Here is a 21,719-nt window from a genome sequence, read left to right as displayed (position 1 = left end):
CAGCATGCTCAGGCCCCACCATAAAAGTCCAGCCCAGCAGACAAAAGCAGCATGGTATACCCCACAACAGACGCCCTACCCTGCAGTCAAAGCAGCATGCTCGGGCCCCGCCATAAAAGTCCGGCCCAGCAGACAAAAGCTCCATGGTCTACCCCACAATAGACGCCCTACCCTGCAGACAAAGCAGCATGCTCAGGCCCCACCATAAAAGTCCAGCCCAGCAGAGAAAAGCAGCATGAACAGGCCCCCACAGTACAAGCCCAGCAGAAAAAGGAGCATGCTCTGCCCCCTCTCCCCCCCCCCCCCCCCCCCCCCACTACAAGCCCATCAGACTAAAGCAGCATGATCAGGCACCACAGCAGACGCCCTATCCTGCAGACAAAAGCAGCATGCACCGACCCTATAAACAGATTACGATGAGAGCTGTAGACCATGGGGCAAACCTAATCCCCACTATTCCCTGTCTCCTGCAACAGGATACACACTGCATAGCAGACAGCTCGGTCTTTGTTCTTATATGCTAAAGTGTAACACATTCCAAACTGATGAAATATAGTTCCAATCACAAGAAACAAACATTTTCAAATGATTTGTAAAGTTGCAAATATGTTTTATTGAAATTTAGAGTGGTAGAAGTCACACTCAGCAGTGACTGAGAAGAAAGGGCAAGTGCAAAGAGGAAGACAACCGAAGTCAGAGGAGGGCAGAGTGATAGATGGGTGCCAACGTGGAGATGAAGAAGAGGGGGAAAGACTGTAGGTAATCTGACCCTGATTTGGTTTTTCCCATGCCCATTCAGGGTTCGGCAACTCTGCTCCAAAGACTGACGGAGGGCGGCTCTTCTGCATTTTCTACGCGCTGGTGGGCATCCCGCTCTTTGGCATCCTTCTGGCCGGCGTTGGCGACCACCTGGGCTCCACACTGAGGAAAGCCATTGGCAAAGTGGAGCAGATTTTTCTGGTAAGTGATTTTTACGGGTGGGACAAAAACAATGGCCCCCTCTTTTTTCGTCCACCTGTTTACTTTTGCTAAATTTTTCCTACGGTGGTCTGACCTGTTGAGGAATTACTACTCCTCCCGGATACATCTGTACCTCTGAAAGGATGGCTGGAGTGTGGCAGATTCGTTCACATTTCAAGTGGTGCTGCCATTTTTGAGGCGCTGCTGAGAGACACCCTACTTGTCTGACATGTGACTGCCTCTGCGCAAACATTTCATAGGTTGGGGACTTTAGGAGATCCCAGACTTTCCCCAATAGGTCGGCCACCGTCTATTTCTGTTCCACTCATGTTTCTCCTCTGTTTCTATGTCTCTGTCTGTAGAAGTGGCGCGTCAGTCCCACCATAGTCCGCGTCATCTCGGCTGTGCTCTTTATCCTGGTTGGTTGCCTGCTTTTTGTGATGCTGCCCACCTTCATCTTTCAGCGGGTGGAGGCCTGGACCCTGCTGGAGTCCATCTACTTTGTGGTTATCACCCTAACCACTGTTGGTTTCGGGGACTACGTGGCAGGTGAGTAAACCCTGAGCAGCCTCCTGGCTGAAGCAAGTAAGAGCCCTGTGATCTGAGGGATTGCTATGTTGCCTGATAATAGTGCATCTACAGTGCATTTGGGAAATAAGTATAGCATAATAATAAGAACTGTGTGCCCTGAGGTTGCTTTGCTGCCTAATAGCTGAGTCCATAACCTCTACTGAACCTGAAGATTCGCTTTGCAGCCTGTGGCCTATGCCTGTGGGTAAACTGACACCTGGGGGCATATTTACAAGCCCCTATCGCCAACACAAAGTCACTTTTCTCGATGTTGTGGTGGCAATAAGGCTTCGCCTTATTCACATGGCAGCGTTGAGCCTTGTGAATAAGGCTCCCTTTCATGCTATATTTAGTGTGAATGGGGCAGGCAATGGGTGTTGTGGTTGGCGTTCTGACACTGCCCTCAATTTACAAGGCGTAAATATGGGGCAGCGCCAAAATTAAGACCAGGTAAAAACATGGTCTTACCCTGGCGCAATGAGGAGAAATGTTTAATTCCGCTCAATTTTTGCTGTTTCCATGTGTGTTATGTTGTGCAGCACACATAGAAACATCCTGCACATAAACAATCATTAAAAAAATGACGTTTTGCAACTTCTGTACGAGCAGCATTAAGCACCACACATAGTAGTTTCAAATCACCATTTCAGATTGTTTATGTGTTTGCCATCAACACAGGCACCCTTGCACCATAGTGCAAGGGTGCCTGCATTGGCGCTAGGACGCTAAATTAGCACCAGCGCACGGAGAAACGCAAGGCTGCACCGTATTCTTGTAAATACGGTGCAGCCCTGTGTTTCAGAAGTGGCGGGGCGCTTCGTTAAGCCAAGAGGGCTAACGCTGCGCTCCACCACATCCTTGTAAATATGCCCCATGGTTCTCCTGTTCTTGTAAGATCTCTGTAACAAGCCTTGGCTCTTTGTTGAAGCTCTAAATAATCTGTGCACCAAGGATGAGAATCAAGCTTTCTGTTGAGTCTTTTGTTGTCCATTTACTAAGATTTAACACCATGATTGCATCACAAAAGGGATGTGAAACATTGCTAAATCTTTTTCCCCTATTTACTTTCCTGCATAAAACCTGTTTTATGCGGGAAAATCACTTGAAAGTAAAGCCAAGAAGCGCATTCACTGCTTTGCATTACTTAACACCAAGACGGCTTAGCATGGGTGGTGTATGGGCGTTCCCATGCAAACACCCAAGGTTTCTGTCGCTAAGCTCTATTTACTTAAAAAAGTAGACCAGGTTTAACGTCAGAAAATAGTGCCCATGTCAGATAGGCGCTATGAAGAGGAAATGCTTTTTTTCTCCTTTATTTTACGACTTTGCATCTGTGCTGCACTGCCCAGCACACATTCAAAGTGGGAAAAGTTAGCCTAAGCATAGTATTTTGTACTGGAAGGGTATCCTTCTAGTACAAAACCTATGCTAGACTCACTCAGACACCCTAGCACTATGGTGCAAAGGTGTGTCCGTGGCGCATGAACGCACATTTCTTTGCCGGCTTAGGGAGAGGGTGGGAGAGTGCCATAATTCTGTAAATATAGCACTCTCCTGCTCTCTCCTTCTCATGCAGAGCAGCGCAACATTTGAGGATGCTGCACTGCGTGACAAACTGGTAAATCAGGCCCTATGAGTCTTGTAACCTGAGTGATAGGCCTACTGTTTGAGGTCTTAGCATATGCCTGCTGCCAGTGCTTAATTTAAGCCAGTGGTTGCAGGTGGGGTACACCAACACTCATTTTTGGGGAACTGCACTTATTTTTCCTCATCAGACTTTGACCCAGAGCAAAAGAAGGAAAGCCACACAAGGGGGTAAGAAGGAGGACGAAAAAGACAGAAAAACCACAACAAATGGAGAAAGCAGGTACCTGCCAGAGTGAGATAAAGGTGCAGGAAGTGTCTGATGGATAAAAGAGGCATGAGGTGGAATCAAGACTTGTTTTTGTGCAGAAAGGGACACATTCCAGCACAAGAACAGTCCTGGATGGATTCTTCCTCTTTCTATGAGTCCACATAGAAAGAGGAAAAAACAAAGAGAAATAAATGTATTTTGCCTCATTGTGCCTCCCCTGGGGAGACGTAAGGTTTTGGCACATCCCCAGGTTTACATGGTCTTGTAAATCTGATGATGCAACAAAGCTTATTAGGGTTCCATGGGACCACTCACCACAATGCCCATGGAACACCTCCCTACCGCAGAGTAAGGCAACGCAGCGATTTGCGCTGCGTTGCCTTACTCCATATGTATGAGGCCATTCAAAGCCGTGCAAAGTGGCTATGCGTGGCCTCATAAATATGATTTGGTGGTTTGAGCTGCTCTTGAGTCATGAAAGGTGAAGCTTCGGCTTTGCAGGGGGCTTGTCAATTAGCGCCATAGTATCCAAATATCAACTATTACAATATCATGAAGGTATATATTGGTACATATAGATTTACTATTTTTTAATTTACATCTTTGCACCTTGAAGATATATCTTCGAGGTGCACAGATATGTATATATAAATAGTATATCTATTCTCATCTTTACTCCACAACTGTGTGCCTTGAAGATATAAACCTTCAAGGTACATAGATGTGGAGTTAAGTATAGCAATTCTATACGTGCCTATCCATATTTACCTTCATGATACCATGGTACTCAATGTTATGGAGCTGATATTTTTGTAGGACGATTTTGTTGTGTTCCATACTCTGAAAACCACCGTGTAAATTAATGCATAGCTCTACTGTGTGAGACATATAAGTTAATGTAACCAAAAAGATAGGCATACAGTGCAAGACCAGCACTTTATCCATACATGGTGAGTTTAATGTGCCGTTTATGCCACATACGTCATGCCGTTTATGCTCTAGAAGAGGTGTGGTGCTGCGGCCAGGTTCGATCCCCAGCGCTGGCGGTAGATTAGCCCAGCACCATGTGACTCTGGGCAATAGCTTGCTTAATCTTCCCGAAGCCCCCGGCGTCTAGAGACCCTTACGGGTGAGTGTTCGCGCTTTACAAATGTGGATATTATTATAGGTTGCCTCTTACATCTGACCACCAGGCTACCCAGTCATGGGGCCCTCACCAGGCCCAATCACTAGCCAGGTTAACTTCTTTTGACTTAGGTGTTAAAATAAATATGAGCAAAAAGTCTGATCAAGGGTAAATTATTGAAAATGAGACAAGGACATGTTTTAGTGGCATTTTTAAAGGTGTACAAACAAATCCACACTGAATATGAATTAAACGGACTTTAGCCCATCACACCTCCTTGGAGGAGACGAAAGGTAGCTCATTGCAGAATTCATATTCGTCAAGTGATCTCCAGGTCACTGTAGCACCAAGAAAGACAAGGTGGCGAGGATGGAGGCAACAATGAATGAAGAACCATCCACTCTCCGGACTTCATTCAGATCAAGATTATGCAAGAAATGTAAGTAAGGCAATAGAATTAGCCTGTTAATAAATAGTTACAAAAAAATGTAATTCCAGAGGCCCAACATTTTTCTTAGGAGGCCGCCGTTGGCACTGCCTAATCCAGGCTTTGCCAAATCCCAAGGCTGCCTGGTCTGGACTCCACCTCATGCCTCATTCTTTCACCACCATACACTTCCTGTACCTACATCCCTCTACTACTTTTCACCCCTGCTCTCTTCCCTTGTCATTGTTTCTTATTATTATCCGTTTGTCATTTCCTTCTTTCTATCTTTTCTGCCTTGCTTTTGGTCAAAATCTTCTGATGAAAACAAAGTCCTGGTCTCCAAAGGCGAGGGCTGGTGCCCATCACCATCTAACATCGGCAAAAATGAGTCTAAAGTTTTCTGAAAAGCATCTATGGTGGAAGTGGACATTTTTTTAAATGTAGAAAGTTCTAGAGACCTTGGGGCAGTTGATGACAAAGTTTCTTTGAAAAATTGATTGTGGCTAAATGCAATAGAGTACATGCTGGCTTCTCCAAACCCTGTTCACTGATCTTCTCCGCCAGAATGAGAGATGGGCAGGGCACTAGAGGAAATCATAAACTCACCCCTTTTGTGGAAGGGTACCCATGAGGTGTAACCTCAATAAGATAACATGAACAAACTCAGTCTTGAAACAACAGCCAACAGTAAGAGGTTAGAAGTCAGTGTCTGGTGTGTCTGAGCAGAGCAAGCTGGAAAGATCCTGGGTGACTAATTTACAGAGCTGTGATGAAAAGACAGACGAATCACTGACAAGCCAAGAGATCGCAGCGCTGCAGCCAGAGTAGATTTAATATCATGTAAGGAAAAACTAAAGAGCGAAGGCTGAACAAAGACAGAGGTGCACCAAGATGAAAAGAAGAAAAATTCCTCTTAGATGGATCTAATTTCTTGTGATCATCTGACGTCTAGTCTTTTATGGTTTTGAGACAAATCCAGCAGGCAGTGGACAGATCTTAAACATTGCACCATCCAAAAGAGGATAGTGTACTCAGTTCTGGTGGGTGGAGATGCCAGTGAAGCACCACATCTTCCGGCCAATCCAAAGAGTAATTAAATAAAGTGGGTAAGAAGATGGAACCCTGATCATGCATCAGTGCATAGGCATGGAGCATGACCTGAAGGTCCCAGCCTATGCAAACTGGTTACGCCAAAAGGAAGTGAAGAAATCCAATTCAGAATACAGCCTAAAGCTGATTAGGTGCTTAGAATGGGTTGAGTTGACCTGTCAAGATGCCCATCCATATGATCCGCCATGTCAGATGCCACTGAGCGATCAAGGACAGCAACCCGAGAAGACAAACATAGGGGCACTTTCACCATCCAACACAGCCCACCATCTGACAAGTAGCAGTCTCAGTGCCATACCCGGTTTGGAGACCAGATAGGTGAGAACAGCCAAACCCCAACTGTAAGCCAAGAGATTCTGGGGCTCAGCTATATAAATGAAAAGAATATAAGTTCAAGTCACATGTCTGAAAATGACTATCCTATATTCGAATGGCAATTTGGTTGGTAGGGAGTCGAGAGGGACTTTTTAATAATAAAGCAAAACTGTGGAGCGTTAAAGTCCCAGGAAATTCAATATCTCCGAGGCTTATATGTGAAGTGCTTTGTGTGCCTTCTGTGAGTGATCATCTCTTTGTGTGTTTTACATCCTCAGGTGACAGCTCGGGGCAGGAGTACATGTGGTACAAGCCACTGGTCTGGTTCTGGATCCTTCTGGGCCTGGCCTACTTTGCCTCCATCCTCACCATGATAGGGAACTGGTTGCGGGTCCTATCCAGAAAAACCAAAGCTGAGGTAAGAAGGAGGGCTAATGGTCTGTAAGACTGGGGAATTGGCTTCTCTAAAGGGCAGGCATAAACCGTGCTTTATTTGTAAAAACAGAAGTGCAGGACCCCAAAGTTTTCCTTAGGAGCCCACCATCAGCACTATGGAAGGCTGGGGTTAGCAAATACCAAAGCTGGCCAGTCTTGATTCCACTTCCTGCTTCTGTCTCCTCCACCCTACACTTCCTGTTTTTTATCTCACTCTTGCATGTTCTCTTATCATGTCTAGTGTTTCCTTTTGTTGGTGTTCTCCTATCTTTATGTTCCTTGTTCCTTTTCTATATCTTGATGTCGGCTAAAGTCTACTGATACAAAATAGGTCCTGGCCCCCAAAAATGAGAGCCTGTGACCACCACCTGCAACCACAGGCATACATTATGCTCAGTATGTACTAGGAACAGATCAGGTCACATCAATGCACAGCGTATCATAGCAAGATACTCAAGACCATATTAGGGAACCCCTTAGTTATTCTAGTGGATATCTGATTGCACTAGACTATATTTTAGCAATATGGGCACCTCATTTTATACCAGGTCAAACAAGAGATACCCAGTTACAGAGGCTATACAGATCATAGCACTGCACACCAGAGAATAATTCAAGCCAGGCCAGACAATACATTTCAAGCTTCTATTGTTGAAGCTCACTTGATATAATCTGTGGTGGAGGGCTTATAATGCAGATTTGCTAGCAAAACCTTATAGTTTGCAATCTTTTAGACGCCCTATGACAAATACTTTTCAGCATTTTACCAGAAATACTTTCAGTTGACCCCTAAAAAACACAGAGATACAAAGATCTAAAAATAAATAGGACATCTAAGGTGCTATGGGCCTATTAAATGCAATAAGACCTTATGAAATGTTTGAACTGTAGATCGGTCCTGTTAAAAATCAGTTTCTACCTTGCAGTTTTTAATACATTACGTAGATTTTAACTGTATTTTAAGACAGTTATTTTAAAATTATATTAACCTATGATGTGCCATATGGTAATGTAAGAGTGTCATATTGTAAGTTTTAATTAACTGAACAATAAAGTGTTATTTCATTTCATTTCACAGAGATATACAATCACCACATTCATCGTAGTCAAATACACAGACAAATCACTGGTTCATTGTTCCTGGTTTCTCCTGCCTTTTAGCTTGCACTCTGCCTATGGCAGTGGTGCATTCACTGGGCTCTGGTGTGCATACAGGGGACTTTCATCTTCTGTGGGTCCTCAGCCCCAATGGGTCTTAATGTCTCCTCAATGTGGTACAGAGAGAAACAAGGGGATCAAACGTAGGTGTCAACCAGTTGACCACCAGTGCCTGTGGTTTTTAGTTTTACCCCCACCATTTTGAATGGCAACCCACTTTCAGTGGACAAACGCTTGAGTACAGATATAAATTGAGGCTAGATGCACCTTTCTAAAAGTGGCAATGTATTGAAAGCATTCTTTGGTTAAGACGCGTGATGTTATAAGAGATTGGTAAAGATCCCATGCCTTCTGATTTTCCTGCAATTCTCCAAATCAAGAAAGAGATGATAGGAGGGTCCTCCCTCTTCCTATGAGGTCACTGTTTCTAGGAAAGATCTCCCCCTATCATAGAGGTGTCCAGTACAGAATTGTAGAAATGTTCATAAAGTAAGTGTATGACTGCTCGACGTACCTTGCAGTTACCCATGCATTACCAAGAAGGGAACCTTTCTATATTGTTGTATGTTATTGAATCACTCTTCGTCTATGAGATTAGACCTTCTGGTGTCAGTAATTACTTTAGTCATTTAATCCTTCTTCTATTCAAGAAGCCTTCTGGGTGATAATGTGGATGATAATAACCCATGTTTCCTAGAGCAGCCGCCATTTTGTGTTCATGGGAAACTGCCAAAAAAAAGAAGTCCTCTTCATCACATTGAGGAAATATGAATTTTGTGATCAGTTATGTCCCCTATCGTAGACCCCAACGGCTCCATGTGCATGCTATAAGTACATGTATGTTCCCTCCTGCTCTAGTTCTGAAGACGCAAATATATGTGCGTCCACCGTCAACATGTCCTCTTTCAGATCCGCCATGAATGGGTCAGATATTCCATTCCTAAGTATGAAAGGCCACCGACTTTATGTGGTTCACTTCCCACATTTCACAGATTCAGGCGAGTAGGCCCGAATTCTGTCATCAAGCCTTTTCCTGCCTTCTGCCTCTGAAAGCTCCAGTCTGAGCCTGCATCTGTGACCATGAACTTTGTCTTACTCCTTGCGCGGCTAACGGTGCCTGATCCAGCCTGTCGCCTGCCAAAAACTGTATTTCACCTTCGAGATTATCTCCTTCGCTCCCCATCAGATGCATTCCTGTCTAGTAGTTTAGGTAAACACTCCTCCAGCTACCGTGCAAAGGGCCAGGCCTCGCTGCCCTCATGCAAATAATTCATAGCCCCGTTACCATGGAATATTCCTACCCCCTCGCATCTAGTGTAGACACTTAGACGCTTGTACACGCACTAACAGTCAGTATAGTCAGTATAGAATAAGATTCTATCCTAAGAGACCTTTCCTTTTGGATAACACAGTTCTTTAAACATAGGATATTAGATATGATTTGGAATTAGGTTGACATAACCCCAGACTTCTGTCTCCACATGTAGAGCTAAATGTCAAGTCCCCTTCACCCTCTAGTTGCACGTCAATCACACGTCATGCGGCTGCGTGCGCATCTTTGCCAAACATTTCTGCTGACATTGCAGGATTCTTTTATGGATCCGCCCACTTGTGACATCATGTTTAGTGACGTTTCTTGAATTACGCCCTCTATTAGCTACGTATGCACCTTTTATCAGCTGTTACGCCTCTTGCATCTGTTTCACTGTAATGTATTTTCTATAAAACTGCCTATCTGTCAATAATATAGGCTCCCTTCCTTCCTGAACTTTCGTGGTGATGGAACAGAAGGCCCACAATTCGAATTGTCTTCCTTTTTATAGGAATAAAGCATTTTAAACCCTCTCATACCACGGATTCTGCCTCTTATATTTACTGAGTTATTCTTGATAGATTTTACCGCATAAAAAATAGTACCGGTAACGAAATATTTACCACAACATGCCCGCTGAGGGGCCACATGTTGACAAGCACAGACTTCCTGTCCCAGTGTTCACCGAGAGGGGGCCTTTCCTTTCTCCCCAGTGACTTTGGTCACAGTATAAGAAGCGCTCGAATGCTGTCACCAACAGAGGACTTGCTCGCTTGCAAAACTCCAGCCACCCATGAACTCTTGCTTCTTGGCGCTTGGGTGCTCCTGGAAGTTGTCCACCTCTACGTCCTCCACAGAGGAACACTACAGATCATATTTATCCTTATAACCTACACAGACGAGGTATCCAAGAATTTGCAGAATGGTATTTAGGCAACTTTACTGAGGAGTATGTTTCTCTCTTTTGATGGACACTGCAATATGATAAAATGCCCCAACTCTTCCTCCCTCATTCATCCTCAGGCCCAGAGGTCTTGGAATGAATCACTCATTTTCAGAGGAGTGAGGCTTTTATTTGATATCATAATAAGTGTCATATCAGCATGGATATATTATGCTGGAGGGGACGTGACTTGCCACTGTGAGTCCTCACACCTGGGTGATTTATAGTGTGCAAGCTGCTCAGTTCTGTTGTACTGGAGGGTATGCACTATAAACCCAGGGTTACCGGTGCCTGAATGATGGTGGGTCCACAATGTCTATCATGCTGTCAGATCCCATAGGTCCTGGCACCCTGGAAGCTGTTCAATCTTCTCCCACAAGCACACATCTTCACCAGCCCTGTAAGAGACCAATTCACTCATCTCCTCTAGGTGCTCTTTCAACCACTTTCACATGTGATAGGCTGCGTATACACCTATCTTTTTGTGTGAAGAGATCTTTGCCCCGAGTGTGGAGTTTCCGCACATGTATATGTTCTAGTAGTACATGTGGGAGAGATAGAGTTGAATGGCTGGTAAATGGGGAATATTTGCTACTAAATTGGAGGTAAAGAGTAGGAGTAAGGAGGGGTTAGGAGAAGGGAAGTTCTCGGAGGGGTTTTGGGAGCAACAAGAAACTACCCCCAAAAGAGTAAGCTCATTCCTATTTACTGAAGGCTAGGGGTTGGGTTTTTAGTGCAGTCAGGAAGAATGGCGCTCGGAATAGTATGCGTGGTGTTTTATGCAAACCTGAGTAGATACGGTGCTGCCAGGTCAGGGAAATTATCCCCGCGAGTGTGTGAATCGAAAGACCCACACTGAGAAATGAGCACAGTCCCGGGCACATGTAGTGGGGGTATAACGATGGTGTGGAAGTCTCGTGCAAATTATAATTGTAGTGGTCGACACCGGTATAAAGTTGAAAAGTTATTTAATGAAGAACCAACTGGATTATAAGGAAACAATCAGCCGACACGTGTTTGTGGGGTGGGGTGTGGGTAAGGCCGCAGGCGTGTGTGGTCCCGTATAGAAGCAGCTACACAACGGTGTTGTGGCCGGATCCCGGACTGGACGGCCCAGACAAGATGGCGGCCCCCTATGCAGTGGCTAATAACAAAGCTTCCGGGATCTATTAAGGGGCCGACCGAGAACGCTGAAACTGACCACTGTAACTCACGGCGGTGAGAGACTGGCTGGGGGAATTTACCCTTCTGATCCGGAGGGCGGGAGGTGAGAGCGGACGGAGCCTTCGCCGCCGAGCTGGGTCATAGCGGTGGAAATCTTTAAAGACTGCATATTCCTGCGGCGTAGTGTTGTCAGAAGCGCAGCAGGTGTGGTGAAGCTGCCTGCGCACCCGGCACTGTCCTAGACGGCGTTGGACCCGACTCAACGGGAGGAAAAGGCAATGCCTAAGGCCTTGGATGCCCCCCTCTGCTTTTTTTCCTGAACTTGAGGAGAATTGGCCACGTGAGTGAAGCGGTTGCAGTCTGGGGCCAGAAAATGAATTAAGACACGTGCAGTACCCAGGCCTGCTGGGCTTGGGTTTGGGAGTGCGGGGTCCGCCTGGCTCAGCCTCGCCCTAAGGGACAAACTGAAGGGGTAATATGAGCAATATTCCACTAGAGACAGTTGCCCCATACTCCCCAGTGGCTCAGTATCATACCACCCCCAAGGAGAGGTGCAGGATGCGAAAGGACACCACCACCTGAAATTTGACCCTATTTAGCGGTCGTGGACAAGATCCTCCACCCCCTCCCTGCCCAGGCTTTAGTTGCACACAGGAAATTCATGGTGAGGGTGGCTGTGCAATTTAGTGCCTCAGAGGATTCTACGCTGATGGTCCGGTTGAGGCCCTGGTTATGATCTACATCTCCCGTGACTTCCGCACGGGAGAGTGGGAATCCTACCCGCCGCTGTCGATTTCAGGAGCTGCGGGGGACGGAGTGGTTGCCCTGCTCCGGTGGACCCCAGTGGGTGAAGATCATCGGCCCCAAAGAACGCCAGACCGAGAGCGACTGTCATTTCACGTGAGTTGTAAAGTGCGTCTAGGATACCAGATCTACCCTTAACGCAGAAAGTCCTTCTCCCTCCACCCCAGACTGTGCCGATAGAGAGACAGTGCCAGTCTTTCACTCACTCAGCGGACTGACCCACGTACTGAGGACGAATCGAGAAACATGCTGCCTCCAGACGAATTCCAGGCGGAATCAATAAAGTGAACCCATACATGCATGGTGCGGTGGAGGTGAGACGGAATCATTGCCAAGGATAAAGACCTGAAGGCCGCGAGACAGGGCAAGTTGTACAAATACACTAAAGTGCTCCCGGCGCACCCTGAAGGGGCGGAGGCAGCACAGCCTCCCTCAGACACGGCCCTACTCCTTCAAGCCATCCAAAACTCCAGAGAGGCATTGGAGGGGAAGATCGGCGAGGTATGCTCCGAGGTCTCGTTGCTTCACCAAGATCTGCGTAAGGTGTCTGAGCAGGTGACAGAGGCCGAGACCCGGGTTTCAGAAGTGGAAGACGCAGTCAAGGACCTCCAGAAGGAGATGAGAGAGGTACGCAATAACACTGCGGATATGCTCTGGAGTATTGATGATACGGAAAACCGGGCCCGGAGAAACAACCTCTGCTTTTTGGGTTTTCCGCAGGGGGTGTAGGGCTCCAACGTGGCAACCTTCCTGACTAAGTGGTTAACCGATGTCATCCCAACAGAGCAGTTCTCTCATTGTTTCATCGTACAACGTGCACATTGCGCCTCGAACGCTAAACCTCCTCCCGGAACTCCGCCAAGACTTATTATCGCGAAGCTCCTGAACTTTCTGGACAGAGACATGATGCTCAGGGAAATGCGCCGTAAGGGGAAGTCCACTTTGAAAGCTCGAAGATCATGGCGTTTCCCGATTACAGCCGAGAGGTGCAGAGGCAATACCGCACCTTCGATGCGGTCAAGATTAAATTGCGAGCCCTCAAACTTCAGTACATGCTAATGTTTCCGGCAAAGTTAAAAGTATTATTCCAGGGGAAGTCTTTCGTCTTCCAGACCCCGGAGGAGGCGTGGGCATGGGTGGAAGAAAGACCGATGCTCCAACAGCGGAAAGAGATGCCTCCGGACGCTAGGGGAAGAGGGACTAGAACCAAGGAGGATGGGTGCCCGAGGAGACGGAACCGTACAGATACGGGGCGACCAGGGAGAAAACGTCAAGGCACACCATATACTAGAAGATGACTTACGCCTCTCACAAGGAGTCAAGATGGTCGCAAAGAGGAAGACACGCCATCTTAAATGGAAACGGCACAGGGAATCGGCTCCCCTAACCAGCACTCAGACTCAGACGATACCGGCAGGTCCTCCAGCCCAGCATCACGACATCCACTTGAAAAGGCAATCTTGGAGCTTGAACAGAGTGGGAGAGACAAAGTACCGATCATGGACCCTTTGCCCACGGATGGCACATAAAACAACTCCACCCGAGGTGGTGATGCTACAGGAAACGCATCTCAGGGGAACACAGTGCGGATTTATCGCTCGAGGGGCATACAGACTTCTGGCACACTCGGGGATCACTACTGGGGCATGGGGGGTGGCGATCAAGAAAAGTATTTCCTTTCAAACTACACGCACTTGGCACGACTCCCTGAGTAGATATGTGGGAGTTCTGGGGATGTGGGGCCGGGTGAAGGTCCTCTTGATCTGTGTCTATGCAACCCCCCAGATTGTAGGCACCCACCATGACGAAGGTAATTGACGTACTGATCGAGACACCCTCCGCAATACATATGGTAGGAGGGGATTTTAACGATGTGATGGACCCGGACATCGACCGCTCTAGGTGTGGGGTCGGATGCACAACGATCACACCACTACAACACTTCTCCATGACGATGGGACTGACCGACATTTGGAGGGCAAAACATCCCCAAACCAGACAATACTCCTTCCACTCGGGGCCCATGACTCACATTCCAGACTGGACTACATATTTGTTCCCAGAGGAGAGACATATGGCGCAGGGTGCGCTGAATATACAGCCTGGGGCCTTTCGGATCATTCCCCACTTCTGGCGGAATTAGGGTTGAGGGAGCGCGACGGGGTTAGGGTCTGGAGACTGAACCCATGGGACCTGCAGAATACCAAAATTGCAAAGGGTATCAAGGCAGACATTGACATATACTTCCTAGAAAATAAAGACTCAGTCCAATCTGGCGTAACGGTCTGGGAGCCCTACAAAACGGTTCTATGTGATAGGGTCCAGAATCGTGTTGCTTGGGAAAAGCGAGACAAAGTTCAGAGCCTGATGGATCTGGAGCAAAAAATAAATGATCTAGATAGACAGGTTGTTCAGTACAACGACCTCGAGCAGTCTTGTAGACTTGTTACCCTACGAAGGGAATACAAGGAGTTGGCCTCTGACGCTGCCAGGAAACTCTATGAGGTGGGAGACAAGGCCGGGAAGCTTCTGGCCTGGCTTAACAGGCAAAAGGTTCAAAACAGGTGGATGGCAACAGTGACGGACCTCTCAGGGAACACTCAATGTACAGATGAAGGAGTGGCTGCGGCCTTTGCCGAATATTATAGAGATCTTTATAGGGCGTGGCCACACAGAACACTGGCTGTGACGCAGGCATACTTGAAGGCAATCACCACCCCAACATTAGAGGAGGAGGAAACTCGGGCTTTAGATGAGGACCCAACTCTAGCAGAGGTCCAAGAAGCGGTGGCAAAGCTGCGTCACGGGAAGACTCCTGGTACTAATGGGCTGCCCGCCGAATTCTACAGACGATACGCGACCACTCTCTGCCCCCACCTCCTCCAGCTCTTCCTAGACGCCCGAACGGAGGGGATTCTCCCCCAGACCTGCGGATGGCAACTATCATGGTCATACATAAGGAGGGCAAGCCTCACGATCAGTGTGGGTTGTATAGACCCATCTCTCTACTGATCCTGATCCTGATCCTGGCCACCCTATTAGCGACTTGCCTCATGGGCGTGATTGGGAGGTTGATCCACGAAGACCAATCCTGTTTCATGCCAGGTGGATCTACCCAACTGAACCTCAGACATACTCACAATTGGCGTATGGAGGTACGCAACAGTCTGAGCCCCCAGGTGTTTTGTCACTGGACACAGAAAAGGCGTTCAACGCCGTTAACTGGCAATTCTTGGACACCACTTTGGACAAATTCAGATTAGGACCGAAATTCCGCGGCTGGCTGGCACTTCTGTATAATCAACCGAAGGCTACAGTACGGGTCAATGGTCGATGTTCGGCTCCCTTCCCCATCGAGAGAGGGACGAGACAGGGCTGCCCCCTATTGCCCCTCCTCTTTGCGCTTACTCTGGAGTCCCTGGCCTGCGCTGTTAGATCACATCTTTGATCCGGGGCTTCCGCTTCACACCCGCAGATGCTTAAGAGGAGAAAATCTCCCTGTACGCGGATGATATCCTGTTATACATCACCTACCCTGAGAGGACGATTCCGGTCCTGTTTGATTTGATCACCGAATATATGGACAACACTCAAGGTACAAAATCAATTGGAATAAGTCCTCGATATATTGTCCGTCTAGAGCACCCCTAGACTGTCGCCTACCTGGAGAATTTCAAGTGGTGTCGAGGGGTTTTAAGTGTCTAGGTATATTTGTTATGCCCCACGCGGAGGTGTGCAGACGAGAAAATCTGGACATCGTCCTAGGCAACTTTAAGTCTGATATAGAGAGATGGAGGGACCTTCCTCTCACCCTGATGGGTTGAGCTTCTCTTTTTAAAATGATCACCCTGCCACAACTCTTGTATGTCCTCCAAAACACATACAATCTTCTGCCTAGGGCTATTTTCACTGAGATCGATGGCAAAATTAGATCTCTAGTATTACAGATGGACACCCCAGAATCGCACTGCAGATGCTGCGGCACAACCCGCACAATGGAGGGATTGCACTCCCCAATGTAGAGGCTTATTATTGGGCATCCCACTTGATCTCCATAAACGAATGGATGCACAAACATAGAAACCACCACACATACCCTCTTGAAAGGGAGACAATGCAACCCCACACACACCTACATTATCTATATGGGGGTAAGGGCAGTTCACGCCTGCTACCGGTGACCCAAGTGATACTGTGGGCCTGGAAGAGGGCTAGCAAGACCCTGGGTTGGACGAAACGGATTATGATTACGCAGTCCACACCGCTCTGGGAGGGGACTTGGCTTAAAGAAATATGTAAGATCACTGGGTTTGGAACCTTGGATCTCCTGGGAATCTCCACGATAGGGGACATAATTGAAAAAGGCGAACTTAAAACATGGTCTAAATTTAAGCAGGTATATAATATGGTGGACTCTCAATTCCTTAAATACGCTCAATTGAGACACGCGTGGCAGGTGGAGAACATCCCCCATGAGCAACTCCCGGAATACGCTCCCCTGGAAGGTAGGCTCCTACAGGAGGAACTTATTGGTAAAGCGGTCTCCTTCACATATAAAACTATCAATAACAATCTACCCGACGGGTTGCTAGGTCTATGAACAAGATGGGAGTGGGACGTGGAGTCGCTAGAGGATATCGATTGGGAGGCGGCATTGATGCATCTCAGGGAGGTGGCTATAAAGGCCCGACTTCTAATAATTCAATTCAAAATATTGCACCGCACGTATTATGATAGAGAAACACTCCATAGGACGGGGAGAGCAGAGTCGCCTCTATGTCTGGTGTGCAAGATCACTAACAGTAATTTCTATCACACGATCTGGGCCTGCCCTGCACTCAGGCCATACTGGATGCAGGTGATTGGCGTATTGGGAACGGTCTTGGGGGTAACGTTGCCAATGGACCCCAAATTCGTGCTCCTGGGGATCCCTAGGCAAGTACCCTGGAGTGTCCCTAGGAGGAATGGGAACAGCTTCTTCGAGTACCCCTTTTCTAGTTGTGATCTGTCTTAGTTTCGAAAAGAGCGGCATATTGAGAACTGGTCTGATACTTGATTTTGAACAAACTTAATACAATAAACCACGATAATGAACTGTCATTCACACCACAATATGCAGGACGTATTAATACATTTAACATTTAACATTTAATGAGCAGCGATGATGATGATGATCTAAGAAAACTTAATTACAAAACATAATTCTCGACATTTAACGGAAATTATTCTGAATTTATGTATACTTGATATACTAGATATACTGCTAAACAGTACAGATACACTGCTAAAACAGTGCAGACCGGATTTGTGTACCCAAACCCGTCTGGACCGGCACAACTTATGTGCACGCCAGAACGCCTCCCCAGTAATGGTACTCACCGGGTAGCTCGGAACGGAAGGCCTCGGAACGGAACTGAACTGAACTGGACCGGACTGGACTCGACTCGACAACTTCGGATACTTCAGGATATCGGAAACCTGGTGGGCCTCTGTATACCTCGGATCTTGCTCTCTCAGCTAGGCTCTGGTCGGGATACTTCGCACTTCTCACCGCCTCGTCTGGGTGTTGATCGCAGCCTCAGTCGCCCCCGCTTGACCGGAGGGAGATACAGGAAATCCTGCTGGTACGCGTTGTTGTCCGTCCAGCTGTGGCAGGAGACCGGGCCTGCAACGCACCGCCGGCGCGTGAGATGAGAAAGTGTCCCTATTCGGGCGCCATTTATGTGGTAAATAATTTAATTACCGGGACTTAATTTGATACAGAACATAATAGAAATAGCTCAATAAATAAGAGGCAAAATCCGTGGTATTAGAGGTTCGGAATGGGCTTTATTCCAGTGGACGATTCGGAATCGTGGCCTCCAGGTTCCATCACCACGGAGGTTCAGGAAGTGAAGTACATACATTATTGATAATTAATCACTTTTATACAATAGGCATTACAGTGAAGCAAATGCGAGAGGCGTAACAATTGATAAGGAAGATAACATTATTCATGCGTAATGAAAATGGGCGTGATTGGGCGTAACAAAGGAACGTCATCAGGTATGATGTCATAATGGGGTGGTTCCATGAAAGAATTTCACAATGTCAGCAGAAATACTTGGCAGAAATGCGCGCGCAGCAGTATGACGTGTGATTGACGTGCAGCTAGGGGGTGAAGGGGACTTGACATTTAGCTCTACATGTGGCGACAGATGTCTGGAGGGTCAAGTCAACCTAATCCCAAATCATATCTAACATCCTATGTTTAAAGAACTATGTTATCCAAAAGAGAGGCCTTCTTGGAGTAGAATCTTATTCTATACTGACTATACTGACTGTTAGTGCGTGTACAAGCGTCTAAGTGTCTACACTAGATGCGAGGGCAGAAGTCTTCCATGGTAATAGGGCTATGAATTACTTGTATAAAGACAGAGAAGCCGGGCCTTTGCTCGGTAGCTGGCAGAATGTTTACTTAAACTACTAGACAGGAATGCATTGGGCAGGGAGCGGAGCAGATAATTTCGAAGGTGAAATACAGTTCTTGGCAGGCAGCAAGCTGATGTCAGGCATTGTGAGCCGCGCAGAGGATGAGACAAAGTTCATGGTCACAGATGCAGGCTCGGACTGGAGCTTCAGAGACAGAAAGCAAGAAAAACTTGATGACAGAATCAGGGCCTACTTGCCTGGACTGTAAAATGGCATAAGTGAACCATATAAAGGCGGTGGCCTTTCGTACTTAGGAATGGAATATCCGGCCCATTCATGGCGGATCTGAAAGAGGACATGTTAACGGTGGACGCACATGTATTTGCGTCTTCATAACTGGAACTGGAGGGAACATACATGTACTTGTAACATGCACATAGAACCGTTGGGGTCCAAGATAGGGGACATAACTGACCAGGAAAATCCATATTTCCACATTCCCTCCTTGTCCCCTACTTGCCCGTCAAGAGATATCAATCTTCATCAATCCATTGATCTGTTCATATAGCATCATTTGTTCTTCTTTCTTCTTCCGGGATCTTGAACGAAAATCTTGATGTGGAATACACGATGTGGCACACAGACCACAAATCGCTGGTCCACATTGCAGGCATAAGCAGCAACTGAATAGTATGAGAAGGCCAATACCTAGGAAGGATAGAACTCTCCATCCACAGGCTGATAACACGCTCCAAAACCACCCGGACCAAGTCCAAGTGCCTGGATTCTGGTGTATCTGGCTCACAATCTTATGAAGGCGGGTTATAGCTTTATATACAGATGGTGAATTTTCTGGTATAAATACGCAGCAGCTTGATCCGATGACCCTACAAGCTCCGCCCCTATCGGCCAGGATGACGTCAAGGACAAGACGATTTTGAAGCACAACAATCCGCATGGCAGACTGCTCTTCTGTTAAATTGCCTAAGGCGGAAATAGTTTCGTTCACTACTGCTTCAAGGGTTCTAGTTAATCTACGTATCAGCTTACTATTAGTAACGGTACCTATATAGGGAAAGAGACCTTTATTGAAATCTGTGTATTTTTCCCATGCTGTTTCAGTGTAATCGACTATTGGGAGATCTCTCCTTTCTCTATTGTGTACTAAATGAGTATTTCTGTGATAATCAGGAGGAGCTAGAAAAACAGGTGGCAAAAGGAATCCAATGTAGCAGGTACCATCCCAATCTAGAGGCAAACGTACATATGCCGTCTGACCACACATAAAATAGGAATGGCGGGAAGCTCTAAATGTCGACTTGCCTTGATCACTGAATTCTATTACAGTGGTGCATCTACTATGGCCCATATGTATGGAACAATTCTTTCTTACATATAATTCACCTTTTACTGGAAATACTGACATGGCGGGCAAACTTGGAGTAGCTTCGGATTCGACGTTCAAGATCAAGAGATTAAGCGTAAAATTACCTAATCCATATACTTCATTTTCTAGATCAGTTCCTGTTCTTTTGGGAAGTCCCTCCTTGTTGGGGTGGCAGACTTTAAGTAAAACTAAGTTCAGATTTCCCCATACCCAGTTGTCTTGATAAACTGCAGAATTTGAATCTAAGGAATTAATTAAGCTAAACCATGCTCCACAGGAGCCGTTGTGTGTGAACGGGTATGGAAAAAGAGGTAGAATTCCTTTATAGTTCTGATAGGGAGGGAGTCGGCCACATATCCAACAATTTGTAGCATTGCTAACCTGATGGGAATGATGTAACATACTAATAAAAGTGTTATTGCGCAGCGCAAATCTGTATGACAATTCATGCGGAGGTAATTCACTAAAAGAATGTTCAGCAGTAACATTATAAACGTGTCTAGAAATAGGATAATATATGTGCAACAATATACTTGCAATAATTATTAAAAGACTTAAGAAGAACAAAATTAATAACGTCACTGTGCAATGACTACGCAGTGATTTACAGTATGCATGTCGTTTCAACATTTTTCGGGTTTTTCCTCTATTCAGATCTAAGGGATACATGTCAGAGACAAATTCAACCGCTTCACCTTGGAGAGGACTTAAACAATCAAATTGCCCGACTGATTAGATCTGAGTTTTAGTTTATATTGTTCGTGACTACTTGATTCAACCAAAGGAAGTTTTAAGTCAATGGGTGAAGACACGCGAGGTGTAGTTTTTACATCCGATGGTAGTCCATAAAATTTCTTGATATGACTTGAATGTACCCAGCCTTTCCTGCCTTCGATCTTCACGGCTGTCCTTGTGGTGAGCAAGACCAATTGCGGCGACCTCCACCTAGGATCCAGCTGAGTCTTTCGATCAAAGTTCCTCACTAAAACGAGATCCCCCGGAATTACGTCGTGGGGTTTCACCTCAGTGTTGTCAGGAAAAGCTGCAGCTACCTGTGAACGACAAGATTGTAGTGCAGACATCAAGGAAGCCAAATAATCTGTCAGCATATTACAGTCAATATCAGTTATTTTACGTGGTATAGGCGTCCCCCACATATTTGGTGGTCTGCCAAAGATCACCTCATACGGGGATAGCCCTGTTCGAGAGTGTGCTACCATTCTCATGTAAAAGAGTGCAACTGGTAATGCTACTACCCAGTCGACACCTTTCTCCCTGCATATTTTGGACAATCTAATTTTCAGGGTCTGATTATGTCTTTCCACGAGACCTGCTGCCTCGGGGTGTCGGACACAGTGGAATTTCCACTGATAGCCTAACAAAAGTGAAACGTGTTTCATTAGTTCGGATGAGAACGGCTGGCCATTATCTGAGTAGACAGCACGTGGTAAACCGTATCGTGGGAAGAATTCTCGAACTAACTGTTTGGCAGTAGTCGGGGCAGTGTAATCTGAAACCGGGTATGCCTCTGTCCAACGGGAAAGAGCACAGACAACTACGAGAACATATTTGAATCCTCGACATCGTTCCATCTGGATATAATCCATCTGGAGGATTTCAAAAGGGTGATCAGGAGGCTGAAATCCACCCTGCTCTACGGGGATGCTTTTTCCTGGGTTGAACTGACAACAGATCATACAGGTACGAACTTTTTGTTTCGCTGCTGCTCGTAAATGTTTGTT

At 46.5% G+C, this 21,719-nt stretch overlaps 1 protein-coding gene across 2 annotated transcripts in view; it reads left to right on the top strand.

Annotated features, from left to right (window-relative positions):
- The window catches only part of LOC146798684 (potassium channel subfamily K member 4-like), a 387,504-nt gene that overhangs the window by 344,950 nt on the left and 20,835 nt on the right, over nucleotides 1-21,719 (top strand). For both annotated transcript variants that reach the window (XM_085627995.1, XM_085627996.1), the window contains exons 4-6: nucleotides 800-960; nucleotides 1,323-1,509; nucleotides 6,642-6,781. In XM_085627995.1, coding sequence (XP_085484121.1) covers nucleotides 800-960; nucleotides 1,323-1,509; nucleotides 6,642-6,781 — 488 coding nt within the window. The remainder of the gene's footprint in view (nucleotides 1-799; nucleotides 961-1,322; nucleotides 1,510-6,641; nucleotides 6,782-21,719) is intronic.

Source organism: Triturus cristatus, chromosome 9, assembly GCF_964204655.1.
Source record: "Triturus cristatus chromosome 9, aTriCri1.1, whole genome shotgun sequence".
Lineage (NCBI taxonomy): Eukaryota > Metazoa > Chordata > Amphibia > Caudata > Salamandridae > Triturus > Triturus cristatus.
Note: the sequence above shows the minus strand (reverse complement) of the source record. Positions and strands in the feature narration are given on the sequence as shown.